Source organism: Oryzias melastigma, unplaced genomic scaffold, assembly GCF_002922805.2.
Source record: "Oryzias melastigma strain HK-1 unplaced genomic scaffold, ASM292280v2 sc00251, whole genome shotgun sequence".
NCBI lineage: Eukaryota > Metazoa > Chordata > Actinopteri > Beloniformes > Adrianichthyidae > Oryzias > Oryzias melastigma.
The window spans coordinates 361,174-382,765 of NW_023416891.1; the positions used below are offsets into that span (position 1 = coordinate 361,174).

A 21,592-nucleotide genomic window follows, 5' to 3' on the forward strand; every position below is an offset into this window, starting at 1 on the left:
CGCGATATAACGATATCTTAAAAATGACCTATCGTCAGCTTTGGATATCGTACACGGTTTTTTATCGTCATATCGCCCAGCCCTACCATGACTTTTAAAAACAATGCAAGAACAGAAAAAAACTTAATAGAAAACACAATTCTAATGTTGTTTTAAGGCAAACAAGACATGGAAATACACATTTTCTACAAACACATTAAATTATTGTCCTCAATAAAGTAAGAAATTTAACAACATCTAATAACATCTTTCCAAAGAGGTGCTCCTTGATAGACAGTAAAACACAGTGGTGAGAAACTTCCAGGTGTGTCTGCAATGCATGCTGGGCAAACATTACCCAGCTGAAAAATAAATGTCCTTTACGTTTTATGAGGGTAACTCTGGAAAACAGCAATTTACTTAATTCAAGTTTGGAACGTAGCCGTGAACGAGTAACAAAAATGTTATTACCTCAAATATTTATTGAAAACATTCCCCAAAGTTAAGGAGTCAGGTGTGCACCATATTGTATCTTAAATGAAGCTAAAAATGTTATCGTGGCCTGCTATAAGAGAATGCATTACTCCAGATAACAGGGATTATTGTCCTATTGAAGTAGGTTTCAGAAGCACAAAAACAAAAACAGACAGATTGAGATTAAAAAGTTCTGTTTTTGACCTCTAGACCCACGAGCAAAAATTCTTGAAATGCATGATGTAGCGGTTACTCGACATCTGCACTTTCTATGGCTGTGAGTGTGCACTCACACAGACAGAAGGTCCCAGTGAAGCTTCCAGGTGTAAACATGTGCAATCACAGAAATAGTAAACAAGCAGCTGTTAAGATATAGCATGCACGTTACAATAAAAACACCTCGTCAGTATGCAAATGACAAAACAGAAAGATTGCCTCCACATCATAGTCGTAGATCACCTTGTCAAATGCATCCGCACAGGGGTTGTCCTGTACGGGTGCTACAGGTTTTTGGGTTGACTTGGCCTGTGTAGGGTTGTAGACAGGAAGCGCATCATGCAGTAAGTGTATCGTTAAGTATTTGCAAGGAAATGTAAGTATTTGGGTGATGCTGTTGCCCTTTATTCCAGTTGATAGTAAGGTACAAGAGCTGGCTCCTTACTGATCTAACAAAAATTCTGTACGCACGAGGTGCGCACGAGATGCTTAAGCGCCCATAAGATGCCCACATAAACTACCTACTATTGTCAAATTTCCTAATGTCTAATAGCCACGATGTGCTTGCAAGTAGAGTGTACTAGTGCTGGGCGATATGATGATACATATCCTGTGGGCCATAAAAAAGTGCCTATCATGCCATTTCTCTTCTTTTGTTTCTACTGTTTCTATTCTAATTTAATTTCCTACTAAGAAACTTGAAACTGTTGTGCACTTTAAGAAAATGTTTTCTCATTTGTGACAAGTCAGTTAAATTTTACTAGAAAAAATAAAGTGAGAGAAAAGTAAGTAATGACATTTTTGTCAAAAATATACTTTATTCTGGTATATCGTGACATTTATCGTTATTGTGAAATTAAATAATTTATATCGTGATATACAATTTTTTCCATATCGCCCAGCACTAGTGTGCACCTTTCACTTGAACATCCCTAACAGGTAGTGTGCAGAGTTCGGGGAGATTGAAAATATCCATAGGACGTGCCAGCGTCTCACCTACTTCACCCTTACTTAAGCACGTGTTGTGTTCACTATGACCTATCACTCACATCGCCCCCGTAGAAAAAAACATTAACATTTACGCGATCATTGATCAATCTACGACTTTTATATCCCTACGACCCCCATCCTTATGTTTAAGTGTAATACCTCTTATGACAAAAGTGTGCAGGATTTTATGTCTGCCATGGACATCAGTGAAAATCAAAAATCATTGAAAAAGAAAAGTTTAGCATGCTGTCTTGTGGGTTCAAGGCGACCCCAATACCATCATCAATTTACCTAGGACTATATCGTGGAATCTACCTGTGTGCCCCTTACAAATTTACCCATTTTTTTGCCCACAAACAACCCATATCCCTCCATCCATCCATCCATCCATCTTCTTGACCGCTTTGTCCCTTTCGGGGTCGCGGGGGTGCCGGAGCCTAACCCAGCTACCGATGGGCGAAGGCGGGGTACACCCTGGACAGGTCGCCAGTCTGTCGCAAGGCCTCAATCACACACACATTCACTCACACAGTCACACCTAGGGGCAATTTAGAGTCACCAATGAACCTATGAAGCATGTTTTTGGACAGTGGGAGGAAGCTGGAGTCCCCGGTGAAAACCCACGCATGCACGGGGAGAACATGCAAACTCCACACAGAAAGGTCCCAGCTGGGATTTGAACCAGGGCCTTCTCACTGTGCGGCAAGAGCGCTAACCACTGCGTCACCGTGCAGCCCCCATATCCCTCCATAAGGGCAAATGTGACATATGCATTAGCTATAACTCATAAAAACAAACCACTTGTGAGGACTATTTATCTACTAGGGTGTGTTTCCTGCATCATAAATATAACTTCCTTGTGAGCATGTGCTCTCCATGATTGATTATGCTTTATAACACACTGTGTGTGTGGGAGAACTGACATGTGGTTTTGTCGACATCCTACCCAACACCTCTTTTTCCTCGCCGCCGCAGGTCAGGGGTCAAAACAACTTTCAAGATGCATAAAGGGCAGTCATTCACACCACTTGACCCCTGACCTGCAGTCAAAATGTGCCCCATTACATGCCCTGACATGATGCTAAACTCTGTGTAGGCATGTAAGGGGGGGATTCAACCAACTTTTATCAGTTTTAGCTTGCTCTATTTTAACCACACTTACTGCAATGGACAGTGGCAGAAAGAAAAGCTGTATACATCAATGAATCCATATTTATGCTCATATTTCCTGGTCTAAGAAGGTTAAATGTGACCTGTTAGCTAGCTGCAGGCTAAAGCTAAAGCTAATGTAGGTTAGAAAAACGTAAAAAAAAACCCAAACCTAGAAGGCTTAAAGACGGTAGAAATGCCACGGTGAACACTCCGACCTCTAATGCGAGAGTTTAGCCTCGAAGATGCGGCGTTCGTCCCCACGAGTGGATGCAGGCACAACAACGTGGCTTCAGCGTAGCCTCCTCTGCGCTCCACTGGAGCAGAAACTTAAAAAAACAACAACCTAAGAGTCGTTTATACGCATCAATAATGCATCTATTAACCCCGCGCGCGACACGATGATCGTTGTCAGCGGTTCGAGCTGCGGGGAGACACCCGGGCGAAGAGCAGGACGGCCCCGCGGGGAGCGCTGGGTAACCCCGCGGAGTGCCAGTCTCCATGCCCGGGGAGGGTTGTCTGTGGCTGGCCGCGGAGGAGGCGACAAGTTAAAGAAGCCTTTTTCTTTAAAAATATAAAATAAAATAAAATATTGATTTATGGACGTCTGCTGTCCTCAAACCCCGATGGAGGACATACAAATGACCGGTTTCGACCGAATTCCTTCCGCCGCTGCAGGTGACTCGGTACAGGTCAGCCAGACATTACACAGTTCTGATATTATTATTTTTTTAAGCTTCAATTTGATATCGACGCATGTTTGACCGTTTACGGCAATATTTGTCGTTTACCGGGGAGATGGAGCGGGCTCTACAGCGGAGGATAATCCCGACGCTTCATCTTTACCCGACATCAACAGGTCATTCCGGGACACAAAAACGATGCAACTGTGGGCGAGACGGAGGGATGGATCCGGCATGGCGAGAGGAGAGCAGAGAGGAGAGGAGAGGAGGGGAGACGAAACTAAAAAAGGGGGCCGGCTGCACAAAAAAAAAAAAAAACTTAACCCGTTTACCGACAGAACGGCGCGCGGCGAGCCGAATCGCCCACTGCCCGCGCGGGCCTCTTTTTTGCAGATGCGGAGGACGTTTTAACTTCCACGCGCCAGTGAGTTTTTTGGCGCAAGTTGAGGCACGCCGGTGGGGAGGGAGATGAGCCGAGAACTCGTGAAGTCACCGGGGGGGACCGGAGAGGGGGTGGGTGGGCACTAGGAGGTATGAAGCCGGTGTGAAGTGGTTAAAGTTTAGTCTGTCACCATGTGCCCATCCCCCATAGAACCCAACAGAAGTTTAACACACGAAACAAATGGAGGGGGAGAAAAGAGACCGCATTCTAGTCACCGGCCCGAACACACGAAGACCCCCCCAACACACACACCTACCGAAACACTCAGACAGTAGCGGGACATCAAGGCCCGACCGGACCAGAACCGTCGGTGGCTCGCCGCATTGAACTCACCCCTCGGTGGTGTTCCGCGCAGAAAAATAAAACACTTTCAATGGAGGAGCGGCGCGCAGAAGCGGACTAGTGTCTCCCTCCGCCTCGCCACAGACAGTCATCCACTGTGAGTGCCGCGAGCCAGGAGCACGCGCACATTTCATACAAACCAACACACTCCCACCGCGCGCGCGTGTGTGTGCATGCGCGAGCGGGCACGCAATCCTGTACCCAGGCGAGGATGAGAGCGCAGAGCGATCGAGGAGGGGGGGGACAGAGAGGGGGATCTTCTTTTTTAAAATTCTTTTTATTTTATAGACAGACTGATTTGACTAACAAGTAAAAATAAACAATAATATTTTTTTGATTATGCTTATTATATTTTTTAACTATTTATGAAGGAATTAGATTTAGTTTCGTTTAAGACTGAAAAAATAAGAAATAAAAAAGGTAAATTTGCCAACTTTCACTTCTGAGGCGCATAAAAAGTGCAGTTGTTCAATAGAACATAAGGAGGATGGCGTGGATGGGATGGATACCGCGCAGGAAGCAGGTAGGAGGCTGCGTCCTGAGCCGACCCGGCCGCCTGAGCCCCACCCACCAGTCCACCCCCTCACTCACCGAGGTGTCTTCGGCGGCGGAACCCGAACCCTCCTGTCCAACGCGGCGCTGACCGATGCGCCAGGAGCTGTCGGCTCGAGATCCCGGCTCGTCTCCGCGCGCGCGTGTGTCTAGACTCCGGGCAGGTGAGCCCTCCGGGGCCTGCAGGCGCTGTGCAGAGAATACTAAACAGGATGAGACTGCATTCAGGCACGGCACTGCGCTCCCCGCTCCCTCTCCCTGTCATGCTAAATACTATTAACTCTATAATTCTCCTGTGTCAGATGTATAGCGCCACGCTCTCTGGGCCGTCATTGTCACAGCGCCCCCATCCAGATGTGCAGGCTGCCAGCAAACAGCAATGGATGGAACCGGGGCGCTCACCTAAATTACTTCCTTCTTTCAAACCAGCCGGGAATGAAATCAATTGTTTTTATTCTGCAATGAATTAAAATAAGGAAGGATCCCTAATGTTTTGGAGTATAGTTTATTTTTCTCCATTAAATAAATGCAAAGTGTCATAACAAAATTCTTGCAGTGCTTTTTTACTTTTTCTTTACAAATGTGCATTTTTGTTTACTATAATTGTGTGAATTTCATGTCATCTCTTGTTTTCCACTTCTTAAAGTCCCACTGTGATCATCAGAACTCTTGTTAAAAGCATTTCCTTTTTATTATTTTGTCATTTTTAGCCCCCCCAGAAAAGGAAAAAGTTGCAGTAGCCTGCCCCCACTTCCCATCATCCTTTTATCTATACTCTCTAACTAACTCACTACCCCTCACACCTCTAACCTAACATTAGTGGTGCAAAAAATAAAAAGGTGATCACTATTCAAACTATATCAAGCTCGAAAATAAACAAAGACGTACATAGATCTATAGAATGGAGTGGAGCAGGGAGTTTGTGGCCTGCCCAGAATATTTTCTATGTAAAAAATACAATCTTTTTCAAACTGCGGTTTTTGGTCTGCCCTTGATTCACCACAATTTTAATTAAGAAACACTCAGAAATGCAAATGTAATCCTAATTTTCTTTAATTATGTCTTCCATCATCAGAAAAATGCCACAAGGACATGTTAAAAAAACACAATTTTCATTGGAGTAAGTATTTATTTTGCATCAATGATTGGAAAAGGGTATTGGATTTTGAATTGATGTATTTTAAGAAATAAAAAAACAAAAACTAAAGAAGACAAACAACATAGACAAATATACACCTATGCATATCAAACTTAAGATGGTCGGAAAATAAAAAAGTAAAACAAATACACATACAAACACATGTAAATGATGGCAGTATAATTACTTGTAATCATAAATAGACATTTGTACAATACAGAACATGACACATTGAATCAATTAAATGTAAAGTTAGTCTAAAACAGTTCAATTATTTTCTTGTCTGCTTACGTTATTGATTATTGCGTGAAAGAGAGTCGTGGGAGGGCAATAAAATAAAATTCAATGTGAAGAAATTAGAAAAAATTACTTTGCATAATGATCAAAAACACGTGAAAATAGGCTCTCTGCAGAAACATTTTCATTATTTCTATACATTTTCTTTGATTTATTTGTTTATTTCTATGGGCAATAATAACTATAATGGCTACTTCCCATTAAGTAAAAAGACACGGAAAAGCTGTCTTTATTCCATTGCAGTTCGGTTATTTGAGTATGAAAAGGAGATGATTCTAAATTTTAGATCAATGACATTTTTACCATTTTCTTGGCCAAAGATTAGGAGGACTAACAGAAATCTTAGTTCAAGTGAGAGCAGGTTTAAAGACCCAATTTTGGTGTTTTTGATATGTTCTTGTAGCATTTTCCTGGCTATGGAGGTTGTATCAAGAAAATTCAGCTTAAAGTTGCATTTTTGGAGTGTTTCTTAATTCACATTTTTGTGAATCAGGAGCAAATATGAAATATTCAGTTTGAAAAAGACTGTATTTGTGACGTAAAGTAAATTGGGCGGGCCACAAGCTCCTTGCTCTGCTCCATTCTGAAATCCATTTCCCTCTTGAATAGCTTCATTGTTGATCATCAATTTTTGCTGCACCGCTAAAGTTAGGCTGGGGTTCTGAGGGGCTATAAGCTACCAGGAGACAGATGGGTGATGGGAAGAGGGCCGGGGTTACTCCATTATAAGAGTCCAGCCCACAACTCAGAGGTAAATAATGAACTCCTGTTTTAGATTTTGGCTAAATACAGCCTAACCACTAATAAAAGACAATTGGAAACATTTTAAAAATACTATAAAATGTGATTAAAGCAGGTCTTCAAGTTTTGGTCCAAATAAAGTTAAATATGATACTGTTCTCCTGTTGTTTGCTGGCTTATGCCCAAATTCCTCAAATTAAAGTAACACAAGGATAAACTTCACAGTTTTTTTAAAATAAAAAAGCCTCAATGCAAATAAGCTGTTTACCTGTTTCATTGCATTTCTATCTTATAATATACCTGATATAAAGCTCGTGCACTAAACTGAACTGCTGCTCTGACCTGAATTGACCTTGGAGATCAATAAATCCAAGAGTTTGTGGTTAATCTCTGAGGAAGTGTCTCGCACTCTTAGCATTAGCGACACAGATATTAGTTTTTCTTTTTTTTTTTTTTTTAATCCCTGTATTCGTGCTCCACACTGCGGTAAAAGTAGGCCGAAATGTCACTGACTGCCTGACCCGCTTGTACACCATTTCTGACGTCACGCCACTCTGACAGAGGGGTGGAGTTTCGACAAGTTCTGGATCTTTTTTGACCCTGCAGGCCTCCGTAGATTGGTCGCTAACGCATCAGTTCCCATGTGCTAACGCCAGTTAACCGGAAAATCGAGTGCTTTTCAGCAGAAAAAAGGTGACTAAAGGGACCGTACAGGCTGAGTTAAGTAGAAAAACAGTGTTGTTGGGGCGGGAAAGTATTTGGTAAAAATGCTAACCGACGCTTGTTTTGGTCATGCTAACAGCAAGCTAGGTTGAGGCTAAATGTTGCATGCAGCAGACAGGTCTGGAGCTTTAGGTCATGTTTATGAATGTGTAGGACTTCGAAATGTTTTTTTTTTTTTTGTTCAACTTTTGTTTTAAAAAATACATATTTAAGTAATTATCGGCAAAGTTAATGAAACATTTGGTTAAGGCATTTTCCTTTAGTAATGAAATAATACCCTAATAAGTATAAATAATCTCTTCCGTATGGTCATTTGCTGTAAAATCCTGTAGATTAGATCACAGATATAAGAGCATCACGTGTATAGTTTAAAGTGTAAAAAATCATTTTTTGTTTTAACATCTTATAACTTTTCCTTATACCCATTGTGCATAAGAACACTAACTGATTTAACCCTAATGTCAGTTCATTAATTGGGCTAAATTAGGATGAGCCCATTAAACGAAAGACTCCCTCTGAAACCATGTTTTTGGTGTTTTTAACGTGTTCTTGAAGCATTTTCTGATGATGGAAGACTTGGTTAAGGAAAATGAATCTTAAAATTGCGTTTTGAAGTGTTTCTTTATTCAAATCATTGTGAACCAGGAACAGTTTAAAAAAGAGTTTATTTGTGATATATATGAAATACGCTGGACATTCCGTAAGATCACTGCTCAGAGCTCTCAGTGACGGGAAGAGGGGACGGGGTTGATCAGTCCTGCCTACACTCGAGATACATTTTTGCCGACCATTGGAAACACTTTTAAAATCACTTAAAATGATTGGAGTGGCTCCTTAAGCACCAAGTCAATACAAATATTATTTAACTTAAGGGTTCAACCAATTAAAAAGGCTCTACAGACTTATAAGAGAGATTTTTTAATGCAAATAAACAGATTTCTTATTACAGATTCATCAGTTTTGCTTTACATTCTGAATTTTATGATATATATAATTTCTGTAAATAATAATTAGCTTTTGGAATCTGTAATTGGCTTTTGATAAAAATACAAACTGTACTTTTTAACGTTTGTGGTGAACATAAAAAACTGTATTGTATTTCTGTACTCAGAAGAATAAACTCAGTTTCTGCACGTATGTTTTGCAGCCTGTTTCTGCATGCTGGGGCGGCCATTCCTGCTCTTCTCTTGCCGCCTGTTTTCTCCCTACACTCGATCCGTAAGGTCAGATCTTTGGAGTTTGGGTGGCAACGCCGGCGCCAGCAGGAGGCTCAGATCCATGGAAGCCGAGGTTACCACTGCCAACCCTCCCCCCACGCCTGCTGCATTCTCAGCTGCAGACACGAGTTCAGACGCCGCAGTTCAGGAGAAGACCGCCGCGGTGGAGCTGTTACCTGGAGAGACGGTGGTCAGGGAAGGGAAGGCGGCCATCTTGTTTCCCAGTGCCAATGAGGTGTTTTACAACCCAGTCCAGGAGTTTAACCGGGATTTAACGTGAGTCAATGAGAAGACAACAATCTAAAAAACAAAGAAGACGTCTGAAAGTGAGCAGATTCGAGAATTTAAGTTTGAAACAAGAATCTGCATTCAGGTCTGCATTAATGAGGGATTTCCTGCTTGAATGTGGAAAAATGGCATTCGTCCTTCATTGTTTTTGCTTCGGTATCAACTCACGATTTTAAAATAACCATTTTTTCCCCCCAAGTAATCTTATAAACAACAATCATTTGATTTAATTTACAAAAAAGCTTTGTAGTGATTTATTTTTAATTCATAAAGCTTCTTCCACAGTTCAGTTTACAGTTTAAATACAATTGATAAAATTGAGATTTTTGGAGGAATTATAAAAAAAACTGGTGCAGGTAGATGAACAGATGCATATACTTCTAGTCGTCTACAAGTGGATCCATCAGAATGGAGCGAAGCGGGGAGCTCGTGGAATGCTGATTGTAGTTTGTAGCCCTTTTTCAAACTGGAGGTTTTCCGTCTGCTCCTGATTCACATCAACTCGAGTAAAGAAATACTCAGAAATGCATTTTTGAGCTTAATTTTTTTCATAAATTTCTTCCATTTTGAGAAAAAGGCCACAACAAGATGTCTTATTAGCCGTTCTCATATCAATCAACAAACACACATTACAGCAGCCCAAATCTCGCTTTTCCAGATGTGCTGTGATCACAGAGTTTGCGAGAGATTTGCTGACTCAGCGCGGAGTGAAGGTGGTGGTACCCGGAGAGACGGAGCGGGTGGTCGTTTCCCTGTCAGACGACAAGAGCGAGGCTGACGTCCAGGCTGAGCAGAACAACGGTGCGGAGGAGCCTCTGTGTTCTGTAACGGCGGGGGAGAAGTGCGAGGTATGCGAGGCGCGCTGTTCTCTGATGCTCTGCAACACGTTTGACAGAGACGGATGTTAGAAAACTTTAGTCATACCTGCCCTTATGGATGGATACAGGCTGTCTGCGGGTGAAAATGGGCAGGTGGCCCGCAAAAAATGACAAAACCTGCAGTACCCATACGGGTCATGAGATTAAAGCAACATTTTTTGTGGAAGATTGTCTCAAACTGCAATTCAGTGTCTAAGGTTGCTGAACTTGAACTCTCATCATGTTTAGCCTGAAATCATAGATTCCAATAGATGAAATGCTACAAACCTTGAATCTCATTTTAGACTTTAGCTCCAGGTACTGGTGACCTTTGAAGACTGGATACGTTCTTCAGAATTTATGTAAAAATAATCTCCGCTCTTTGTTTCTGCTGCAATTCTGACATCACTTCATTACATTCCTCTCTGGTTTCTGCTGTTCTTCTCAGACGTACATAGAACTGGAGCAGGGGGAACAGGATGTTCTGTGCTTTTCACCTTTAGCACACAATCACGACTCAAGAGTTTGCTAGAAAAGGAGATTTGTTTGGATATGAACGCTCTGGAGGTCCAAGGCTGATCGGATTTACTTCAGCTGATTTTAATGGAGCGGTTTGAGTTTTTCATCTCTTTCCTCCCAAATAAATATTACTATATATCACTAAATTAGTGCACAAGAAGAGGGATGGACTTAGTTTCTTTGAAGACCAACTCAGATGAGAATTGTGTTTTTGGTGTTGGTACCTTATGGAGGTTATATATAAAAATTCAGAAGTGAATTTCTTACGATTACTTGCTGCTCTGCAGAAACTATCTTCATGTTTGTATTTTGTCTAAAACCTGCATATTTTAAATTAGGCTGATGTTATTTGCATGTGATCAGCACAGAAAGTGATGCAAACTCATGTTGACCACACCTCATACGTGCAGCCAAGATGCACATTGCTGCGTTGCCTCACGTATTTTAAATGTTTCCACGGCTGGATTTTGTTGTTGGTCGCACGTATTTAAAATTAAACTTAAAGTTATTTAACCCTTACTTTACCGTAACCATTAACCTAACCCCTTCCTTTGGGTCCGAGCAACCAAGAAAGAAGTTCAGCACTGAGCGCACGTTTTTCAAAAGTTGTGTACGAATAGACACTTTCTTATAATTAAAATACCAGTGGGAATGCTTTGGAAATAGATCAAATGATGGTCAGAGTAAGACTTTAATATCAACTTACATGTTAAACATCAAAATGATTTTCCAGTGAGTTTTACAACTGTGTAGCTTTTCTCCTTTTGTATCACCCGCCAGCACTTCCTGGTTGGTCACATGAGCGATCAAAACACAACATGAGATTATTTTTTTTTCAGTTAAAGGAGAGCAAAAGACAAAAAAAAGCTGTTCTTTTTTTTCAATTTTTGTTGGACTTTTTCTCCATAAATTTCTCCATATATTTCAGATCTTCTTGTTTTGTTGTTTTGTCGTTGTTTTTTATAGCAAGGTCTTCGTGTCTTGGAGGGCCTGGCGGCGTCTGGTTTGCGGTCGGTGCGGTTCGCTCTGGAGGTTCCCGGCCTGCACAGCGTCACTGCAAACGACTTCTCCTCCAAGGCGGCGGACCTCATCGCTCGGAATGCCCAGTACAACGGCGTGGGTCACCTGCTGCAGGCCAGCTGCAGGGACGCCAGGTGACGCCGTCTTCCCACTCCTCCCTCCTAACCACTCCTCTCTTTGTGCTACTATCAACCCTTCCTTCTGTAAAGGGTAACCAAACAGGGAAGTTGGAGGCTGACTACACCCCCCAGACGAAATTCGAAAATCCAGTCAGAGGGGCGGGGCTGGGGGGCAGGACTGTTATCATTACTGGGGCTGCAGATCATGTCGTGGCACTTATGAACTTACATGGTTTGACCAATCACAAGATTCAACTGTAGTACCTCGATCCAACCTGTAGGGGGCAGCACACAGATGGTTTTTGACTATATTCTCAAGAATTAAACAATTTTTATTTTAATTTATCAAAAATGTGGCAATGACCAACAAACAGCACATTTAAAGCCCCATTTATAGAGGTCAACAGACAAAAAAGTGGATTCAGGGTTTGGTTACCCTTTAAAGTTCTTCTCCAATCATCTTTTGATCTATTTTGGAAGCATTCCCAGAGGTATTTTAAAAATGGTAGTGCAGTTTTTAGCCAAAATAAAAAAAAATATCTTTTTCTAGAACATATTTTCTACAAAGCAACAATTGTTCATTTGAAATTCTGAGTTGTGGGCGAAAAGAACCCCGCCCCCTCTTCCCTTCCTTGTTGCTAAGAGCAGGCCCGCTCGGCGTATTTTCGACGCCACAAATATGCTCCTTTTCATACTGATTTTTTTTGTCTGCTCCTAATTCACAACAGTTTGAATAAAGAAAACACATAAATCCAATATTGAGCTCAATTTTCTTCATCCATGTCCTCCATTATCAGAAAAATCCCACAAGAGAACATTAAAAACATCATTTTCCTTGGGGTGGGTCTTTAATTGCTCATCTATTCACTGTAAAAAGTATAATATTTATAAAAACCCAGCTTCTAAAGAGTGTGAACTCTTCACCCTCTAGCATGCTGATGTACGAGATGCGTAAGAAGAAGGACCGGTACGATGTGATCGACCTGGATCCCTACGGCAGCCCCGCCGGGTTTCTGGATGCCGCCGTGCAGGCTGTGAGTGAAGGAGGTGGGTCTCTCAGAGTGACGCTCCGGAGCTGCAACAACCTATAGATGTTTGTGTTTGTCAGAGATCTACTTTTAACTAAGTAAGCTCCAGGGCTGACTTCAATTATTTGTTTCTAGCTAATATTAGCTAATATTCTTGGCTAATATGGCATATTTTTGAAGTTTCCTGTTCCTCTGAAGGCGTATGCTGTCGTTCTGCCCCTCAGGTCTGCTGTGTATAACATGTACAGACATGGCTGTGATGGCAGGAAACAGTGGAGAGACCTGCTACAGCAAATACGGCTCTGTGTCCATCAAAGCCAAATACTGTCATGAGATGGTGAGGTGTCACGTGTTCTCTCACGCACAAACATGTTTTTCTCTCATTATTAGCAGGCAGTGGATCACAAAATCACAATTCGGATTGTTTTCAGATCAGTAAAAAGGGAAAAAAAGCAGAACAAAAAACAAAAATACTGCAAAAGCTTACAATTTATTTTTGAAATGCTTCAAAACATATATTTAAAAGAACATCTTAAAAATACTTCCATAAATGTCAAAAGAGATTCCTATATATGAAAAATACTCTTGATCAGAAATAGGTCGATATGATTTTTTTCCTACCACACCGATAACCGATATTTCCTCTGCAACTGTGGCTGATACATGCCGATACCGATATTTAAGTGTCTACAATAACACCAAGTTTAGATTTGCTGTTTGTTTCTATATAAGAAATGCAGAACTTTTCCTTTACTATGGAATCACATTATACTTAACATACAGCAAGAGATCTCATAGATACAAGTTTCACTTTAAACCTTTGATAATCTCCAGATTATCAAAGATGTCCAGAGATCTATTAGGAACGACATGTATCCCTGTTAAATATAAAATATACATGAGAACAGTCAGAATAATATCTGTGGACTTTTTTAGTATCTGTCCGATACTGATGAACTCAAATTATGTAAATATCGTCGATAACGATACTGGCACCGAAATATCGCTCATCTCTACTCTTTATGCCCATATATTAAAAAAAAAAATGGCAAGACAACCAACCAAGACCTGTGACAGTGCCAGGACAACCAGTCGTCAAACTGGGTCACAGAGAGTCAGAAGTACCGCTGAAAGCATCCGTTCCACACACACAGCGAGAGCATCGGGTCAATGAAGGGATTTTCGGATGAAACGCAAATTTGAGGCGCAAATTGCGTTGCTGTCCTGGTCCACTGGTTGCCATGGTTGGTTACTAACACTGTAGGCAAACTGTCCTGTTCACAAAGACACACACTCGAGTTTTATTTATTTATTTAATATCAAGCGACCATTGCCTTTTAGGATAAAACACTCAATCCTCATCACACGTGTGTTCTGAGCCGGGGCTGGTGATCCGTACGGATCTATTGCACCACTATCCATCATGCTTTAATGCTCTAATCCCTGGATGTGATTGTTCCTCTAGAACAGTTCAATTTGGTTTGTCTAAACTAGGGGTGAGTGATGGCAAGAGTCCGACGATACAATACGTATCACGATATATATCACAATTGTACAAAAACCATTTTTTTATTTCAACTTTTTAAAGCGCATGACTTAGAAAAAAAACTAATAAAAAAATGGTAAGAATAATTTAATAATTTTAATTAATGATCATAACCTTAAGCACTGCAACTGTATCTCACATGCAAGTTAAAAAAAACAAAAAAAACATAGAATTAACCAATAAGGTTCTAAGTATGATTGAGGAATTACATTTCTGTTTATTTCCAACACGCTAAATATAGCTTTAAACGGTTCAGGAGCCTGAGCGCTGCTCTAACAGGAGCTTCAGAAAATTCTTTCCAGAAAAACTGAAGCAGCATGATGGGAAGAATATCATCTTATCGACATTTTAAATCAACACAAGAATCACCTCATGAAATATCGTGATATAATTCGATGAATTGATTCTGCCTTACACCCCTAATCTAAACAAAGCCTAAAACCTCCTGCTGATTAAAAAAAATACTTTATAATAAAATTCCTTAACAAGCTTTATTAACACATTAACAAAGATTATTAATGTGTTTATAGGATGTTAGTAAGACATTTATTAACACAAACAGATGAAAAAAGGTTTAACATACTTGGTAAGATTCAGACCACATTAATAAACTGCTTACAGTACCTCATCTAAAATGTTACGAAAAACTCAATCAAATTCTAAACCACAAAGTGAATCTGCTTCTTCTTAAGATTTGGATCTGTGATCATTTTGTGTCCCAACAGCAAAATATTGATTATACTAGAATAAAGTGTGAGCCAAATTTTTAAAAAGACGAAGAGTTTGTTTTAATTGTGCTTTTTTTTTTTTTTGCTCATTTGTCTGTTTTTTTCCCTTACCCTACAGGCCCTGCGTATAATCCTGCACAGTCTGGATCAGAGAGCGGCTGTGTACCAGCGCTACATCCAGCCTCTGCTGTCCGTCAGCGTGTACTTTTACATCCGGGTCTTTGTGCGTGTCTTCACCGGACAGGCGACCGTTAAAAACTCAGCCAGGTGTTCATGTGCACACACACACACACACACACACACACACAACCCACACTTCATGACTCAGCAGTTTTATAGAAGTGATGGTGATCAGGGGCTCTAGAGTTACAGTTAAGTTCAGAGTTTTTGTGTCAAAAATGACATTAGCAGGACATGTTGTCAGCTTGCTGGATACAAGAGTCAAGAAAATGCAAAAATATATTTTATGGATAAATATTTACAAGAAAAAAGCTAGTTCTTTTTATTTTAAGTGTGGCTATCCTGTGTTTTTATGTGTGTGATCAAATCAGAATTATTTAAAAAGAATGAAAAACTAGATTATAAATCCAACAAAAATTGGTGTTTCCTCATTTATTGCAGCAGTTACGTTCCATAAATATCATGCGATCGGTGAAATCCACAAATTCGGATTAGATGTTTAAAAAGCTTTAAAGCTCCTAATTACACACTTTTTTATTTAAACTTCCTAAGTTCAAATTTTTGTAGAAAAATAAGTCCATTATTATAGAATGGAAACAAGAATTAAATATGTTTGTTTCTCTGGATAAACATGCAGCAGAACCAACAACAGAACAGTCTCAGAGATGAGGCTCTTCAAAGCTGTACTTGGACTTTTTAACATGAAATGTTCCCCTATAACATCGCCATCTAGTGGTCTTTTAAAGAACTGCAGTGTTTAGTATTTGTAGTTGAGATTTAAAATTTGGGACAATAATGTAGAGACTTGTTTTTATATCTCAATACTATCAGTGCCGGACTCCCAGTGTCCAATATGAGCATCAGACAGTCTGATTTCAGGATTTGTGTCAAATCATACAGAAAGAATCAAGATCTTTCTTTTTTGAGCGATGATGCTCTCTGTGACAGATGAATGAGGATCCCTGCAGTAGCTTTATAGTAAAAGTAACCTTAGCTGGTGACAAAGAAAGTACTTACAGCATATATTTACTGTATTTTGCTGCACACAGAGGAGGATGTACGCGGCTGAATGCTGACTTTATGTTTTGTGTTTCAGCAAACAGGCTCTGCTGTACAACTGCGTTGGCTGCGGGTCTTTCCATTTGCAGAGAATGGGCCGGAAAACAATCAACGGAAAAAAGTAAGATTTTTGGGATTCAAACCTTTGGGACGTCGGATGTGAGTTGCTGCGTGGGTCTTGTGTGAGAGCCGCGGTTCAGAGCTTTCTCCGTTTCAGTGTGAAGTATTCGGCTGCCACCGGACCACCCGTGGGCCCCGAGTGTGAGCACTGTGGACACAGACATCAGGTGGCGCACCGACACACCACCAGGCTCAGGGTGCGCACACAACCACTGTGCTTGCTGCTTGTTGACTTTTTTAACCTTTCCGCAGCTGGGAGGACCCATCTGGGCTGAACCCATCCACGACTCCAGGTTTGTCCAAAAAGTGTTGTCTGCTGTGGCGGGGAACCCTTCCAGATTTGGGACGTCCAAGCGTATCGAGGGCGTGCTCAGCATGGTGACGGAGGTACCTCCTTTTTACTCTTTAAGCAGGGGATCTCTGTGCTGTCAAACACATCAACACAACTTTGATGCTTCGGCTCTTGCAGGAGTTGGAGGATGTGCCTCTTTACTACACTATCGACAACCTGAGCAGCACCCTGCACTGTAACACTCCACCCCTGCTGCAGTTCAGGTACACACAACCACTTCTGATAATATTCCTACATGTAACTCATCCAATGCATTTCAAATCTATCATCACAAGGAGGTGAGACAGAACAATAACAATGTCATTATACAGTCCCTTCAGGATTTTGCGATGTTGCGATCACAACTATTAACGCAAATTCAAGCAAACCCCACAATTTGTTGCGCACCTTGCAACTTTTTATTTTCACCGCAACTTTCCTGTAACTTTAAATAATCTAACGTGACAACTGGATGATGACGTAGCTTTAGACTTTTTCCTTTCTGACTTCTTACCAGAACACATGCTCTTTTTTTAATTATCATCTCTCTTGAGTCTTCTCCGACATTTTTGTCTTCCACCACCACAGGCGTGGGTGCGCACGTGACAAGGTGGGGGTGCGCTGAGTTCATTTTGTGTTTAGCAGTTCTATTCAGGTGAAATGATAGCACAACACCATTGTATGTGATGATGAAGTATTTTTTAGTGCTTATGTCACAATAAAAAAGTTGGAATATGAGAATGTGAAGTTTATTTCATAATTAACATGTTTAGGTGCTTAAAAAAATATATATATATATATATAAAAAACATTGCAACTTTTGTCGCAACTTTTCACTAAAGCTGTTGCAACATCAGCCATTTTAAGCCGCTACTGTCATAAAAATCTGCAGCGAAATCCTGGAGGGTCTGATTATAACTCCAACCAGTGTTGAATGACCTGCAGGTGCTACCCGACCCCCACCCTGATTGCCCCTTTTGACCTGCAGCTGCCCCTCACTCCCCCCTCCCCCCTTGCAGACTGGTCAGAACTTCACAAATTCATGAAAATCCCCCACACTTATTTCTAAATCATGGCTTTTCTGTTGTTTTATCTCCATAGCAACCATTTCATATTTTGGTCGCCTGGTGTTGACGAACAGATCTATGTCATTTTAGGAAAAATCTGCAAAAGTAAATTTTGGGGTTTCCTTGGCAACGGAGGTTTTTGGCTAACCCCACACCCTAATTGAATATGTTCATATTAAGCCCTATCATTTTTGTTCAGCTTGAGCCAACAAGTCACGTTTAAAATTTTCATTGTAGTCCAGAAAAATTGAGTGAGCAACAGGGGAACGCAACTTTAAAGCCAACATTTTTCCCAAGTAATTTCCCAATGTTGCTCGAGGATTTAGGACGCGAGAGATCAAAACCTCTAGGAGGCGTTTACATTTCTAGACGGTACTAAAGGTGATTTTTTTTTTTTTTTTTATTCAAAATAATTCAAATATGCTGACCTCTTCCCAACAAGACTTCAGATGTGGTTGTACAATTAACCATGTGAGGTGTGTGTGATATTTCATGAAGATCACTGCAGCAAGTTTTGTTTTCCCATATCCTGCCAATGACTGAAGACGTCTTCAGTTTTGTTAAGCTTTAGATATCCGGTTGACAGCAGTCTGAATACAGACCAAACACAAGGTTCTTGATTGGATCCAGACCAAATTCAGTGGACTGGATCCGGACCAACAGACTTTTCCAGTCATACACCCGTTCTTTGGTACATTCTCCTGTCTGCAGGTCCGCTCTGCTTCATGCTGGTCACAGAGTGTCTCTGTCTCACGCCTGTAAAAATGCCATCAAGACAAACGCTCCTCCTGCTGCCATCTGGGACATCATGCGATGCTGGGTAAATGATTGAATGCCGTTTCATTTCTGGAGGGTTACTCCTGCTGTTGTTTGAGTAAAATGCAGAAAAGAGTTTTTAAACCGTTTTCCAGAGACAGCTGGAAGGGTTGTAAACACGCTGTTGTGATTTGGTTGTCCGCTGTAGGAGAAGGCAAACCCCGTGAAGAAGGAGAAGTTGTCTCCCACCAGCCCCGCATTCAAGATCCTGTCCTGTGAGCCCAGGTGAGTCCAAGAGTTGAAGCTCCAGAAATGTTTCCTCCAGTTCCGGTGAAGGTTTCCAACAACCTTTTTTGTTTTTGTGTAGCTTTGAAGCCTGTTTCACGGTAAGAGAGGACGCCAACCCTCAGTCCCGTAAACGCCATTTGACCCGGTTCCAGGAGAACCCTCAGGCCTTCTGGGGACCCAAAGCTCGAGCCAAAGCCGGGTAAATGACGCCGACAGCACATTCCCACTGTGGATTCACCTCTAAAAAATAGATACTTGAAATCAATTAAAATGTGGTTCCTGAATCTGTATTCTATGAAAGTTTATATTTTTTAATGGAATTATTTGTAATCATTTCTAATATTTTTTGGGGAAAAAACCCTAACCTCTCTGGTTCCCCATTTTGTTTATTTTTTTAAAACTTTTTATTTTTTATTCCTAGTAACTACTTTTGTTTATCAAAACTTTTTTTTTTTTAACATATTCTACATTTTTACAGTTTTATTATTTGTTTTCCTTTTTAACTGTCATGATCTTGCCCTTCAGGGCCACCGTAGAACCACCCAATTCTAGCAACAAGCTGCCAGTCCAACACAGTCAAGAATTATTAATCACAAACTTTATATTCTGATGGTTGAATCCAGACCTGTAGAGGCTTTACATGTCATCTCTGGAGTTAAACATCCATTTTTACGCCAGCATAGCAATGTTAAACACGGCGGTGGTAGTGTAATGGTTTGGGCTATTACAAGCCATCACAAATGTATGATTCAAGTTGTCATGGCAACATTTGATCAGCTTTAATGTGGGACTTTTGGGAGAATGAGGTATTTTGGGGTACCAGCACCTCCTCTGTAACTGTCTGCCTCCTCCTTCTGCCCTCTGTAGAGGAGGCATCAGCACGGACCTGCAGGATAAAAGGAAGAAATACCAGAACAAGAGAAAGATCACAGACTCCTCTCAGCTTAAGAACTTCCCCTGCAAAAAGTTCAAAAAGGTGCAGATTTATCAAAGCTACAGATTCTGGATGACATTTATTTACTGTGATGCTTTGTTTATGTTTTTGGGTTACAAAGCTAACGTAAGGTAAACAAATAGTTTTTTTTCCTCCACTCGTTAAATATGATCCAAATTAATGAATAAATAAATCATTTACAGGAGTGGTCCCTAACCTGTGGACCAGTAAAGAAAAAAATACAACTTACATTTTTTTTGTTTAGTTTCTGATTCTGAACAAAATTTTATTTTGAAAAGCTGCCAAATTCTTTCCTCCACCTCCGTCTATGACTTAAGTCGTTCAGTCACGTTTCTTAAAAACATCTTAAAATACCTTCTAAAGCGGCTGCTCCGACAGCTAAATAAAACGCCCCTTTTGCTAACAAAGTTAATAAAAAACAAACGTCTTTGGGGAGAAAAGAACCAATAAAGAAACCAGAGATTTGCCTTCCACCTCAAAGAAAAATAGAATTTAAAATGAGTCTTACTTCAAATCGGTATTTATTGTGACAGTTGTTTCCATTTTATCATCATTTTTAAACCATTATTATATGTAGAAAACACCATGTTTCATGACGGTTGTATCATTTTATGTTGAAGTATTTATCCATCAAACTTTAAAAGTCGGATGAGTATAACGTCGGCGTCTAGTTGTCAGCCTCCAATTTGACAGTTATGTTCTATGTAACACTTAAATGGGTCAAATACAAAATCTATTGTACAAAAATGTTTAAACCGGCTGAAAGTATTTTATGCAAAATAAAGATTCAATAAAATAAAGTTGCAGAATTGTGTAAACTCGTCAAGAGGTCTTTTAAAAATGTTTATTCAGTAAAGCTAAACTAAGCAGACACCTGTGGAGAAACTTTAACACAGAAATTACTCTGAGAAATGCACAAGAAGTGAAGATCTAACAAAAAAATATATGTACATATGAATTTTTTTCTCTGAAAGACATAATTCTGGATTGAGTTCTCATTGATAAAATGTCAATCTATAAGAAAACTGTAATATTGCCTTCATTGAATTTTTACAAATCAGAAACCAACTTCTACAAGTCAACTTAATTTCTTAAATCTTAATTTTTTGTAAAATATCATCAGTTTCAGACTCTAAGCTCCTGTATATCCACTATAAAAAAAATACATCATTTTCATTACTTTAAAATTAGTAAACTTCACTTTTTTTCCTTTTTCATTCAACAAACCTATAAGTTTGTGTAAGCATTTGAAGAAAACTGAGTCAAAGAAACATTTCAGATGTTTTAACGTTTTAGTTAATTACAACATAAAGGTACATTTTTAAGGTAACAATTTTCTAATTTACATGCTTTTTTTTCTTCAGGGAACGTGTGATCATGGAGACCAGTGCTGCTACTCCCATGAAGAAATGGAAACCAGTGCAGAGAAAACTGAATGACTATTCATTTTTTTTAAAATTATATATCGTTTTGGTTTATTGCAGTTTGAATGTCTGCGCCGCCTGCAAGACTCAACGACCTGCTACTCTACATATTTAATTTCCTATAAAGGCAGAGCAGTTAGTTTTTTCAGTTTGTACTCCACTTTGAAAGCAAGAATTTATTTTTGTGTTGGAAACAGCAGGTCTGGAGCCCAAACAGGAAGTGCACCTGTGGTCATGTGACTCTATGAGCCTCAATGAGGCTAAACCATAAAAACTTTTTCCTCCAATTTAAAAACATAGTACGGGTGTTTTTTATTGTTTTCAGTGTAAAAATAAGTTATTTTATTGCTAGACTTTAATCACA

General features: G+C 40.2%; 2 protein-coding genes across 8 annotated transcripts in view; one reads left to right on the forward strand and one right to left on the reverse strand.

Annotated features, from left to right (window-relative positions):
• The window catches only part of nacc1b (nucleus accumbens associated 1, BEN and BTB (POZ) domain containing b), a 20,591-nt gene extending 15,586 nt beyond the window's left edge, over positions 1 to 5,005 (reverse strand). Inside the window, exon 1 of one of the 5 annotated variants that reach the window (XM_024264837.2) lies at positions 4,867 to 5,005. Coding sequence is in view for 2 of the 5 variants with exons in the window: in XM_024264832.2 (XP_024120600.1) it covers positions 4,267 to 4,409 (143 nt within the window). In the remaining 3 variants the exon portion in view is untranslated. Of the gene's footprint in view, positions 1 to 2,980; positions 4,580 to 4,866 lie in introns of those variants that run through there. The other 4 variants (XM_024264832.2, XM_024264835.2, XM_024264833.2 and 1 more) reach the window with 4 other exon arrangements.
• Positions 4,660 to 21,523, forward strand: trmt1 (tRNA methyltransferase 1). Of its 3 annotated transcripts, none has more exons than XM_024264828.2 (16): positions 4,660 to 4,991; positions 8,874 to 9,219; positions 9,890 to 10,079; positions 11,574 to 11,761; positions 12,678 to 12,793; positions 12,999 to 13,111; positions 15,167 to 15,315; positions 16,325 to 16,408; positions 16,505 to 16,574; positions 16,660 to 16,794; positions 16,877 to 16,962; positions 18,517 to 18,625; positions 18,770 to 18,846; positions 18,929 to 19,048; positions 19,717 to 19,825; positions 21,169 to 21,523. In XM_024264828.2, exons 1-16 carry the CDS (start codon positions 4,922 to 4,924, stop codon positions 21,241 to 21,243), a joined length of 2,037 nt encoding a protein of 678 aa, XP_024120596.1. In that variant the 5' UTR covers positions 4,660 to 4,921; the 3' UTR covers positions 21,244 to 21,523. The 3 variants fall into 3 exon arrangements, with proteins under 3 accessions (XP_024120596.1, XP_024120599.1, XP_036066722.1); XM_024264831.2 differs by lacking the exon at positions 4,660 to 4,991 and adding an exon at positions 7,305 to 7,722; XM_036210829.1 differs by lacking the exon at positions 4,660 to 4,991 and adding an exon at positions 7,305 to 7,696.
• The last annotated feature ends 69 nt before the right edge of the window (positions 21,524 to 21,592 follow it).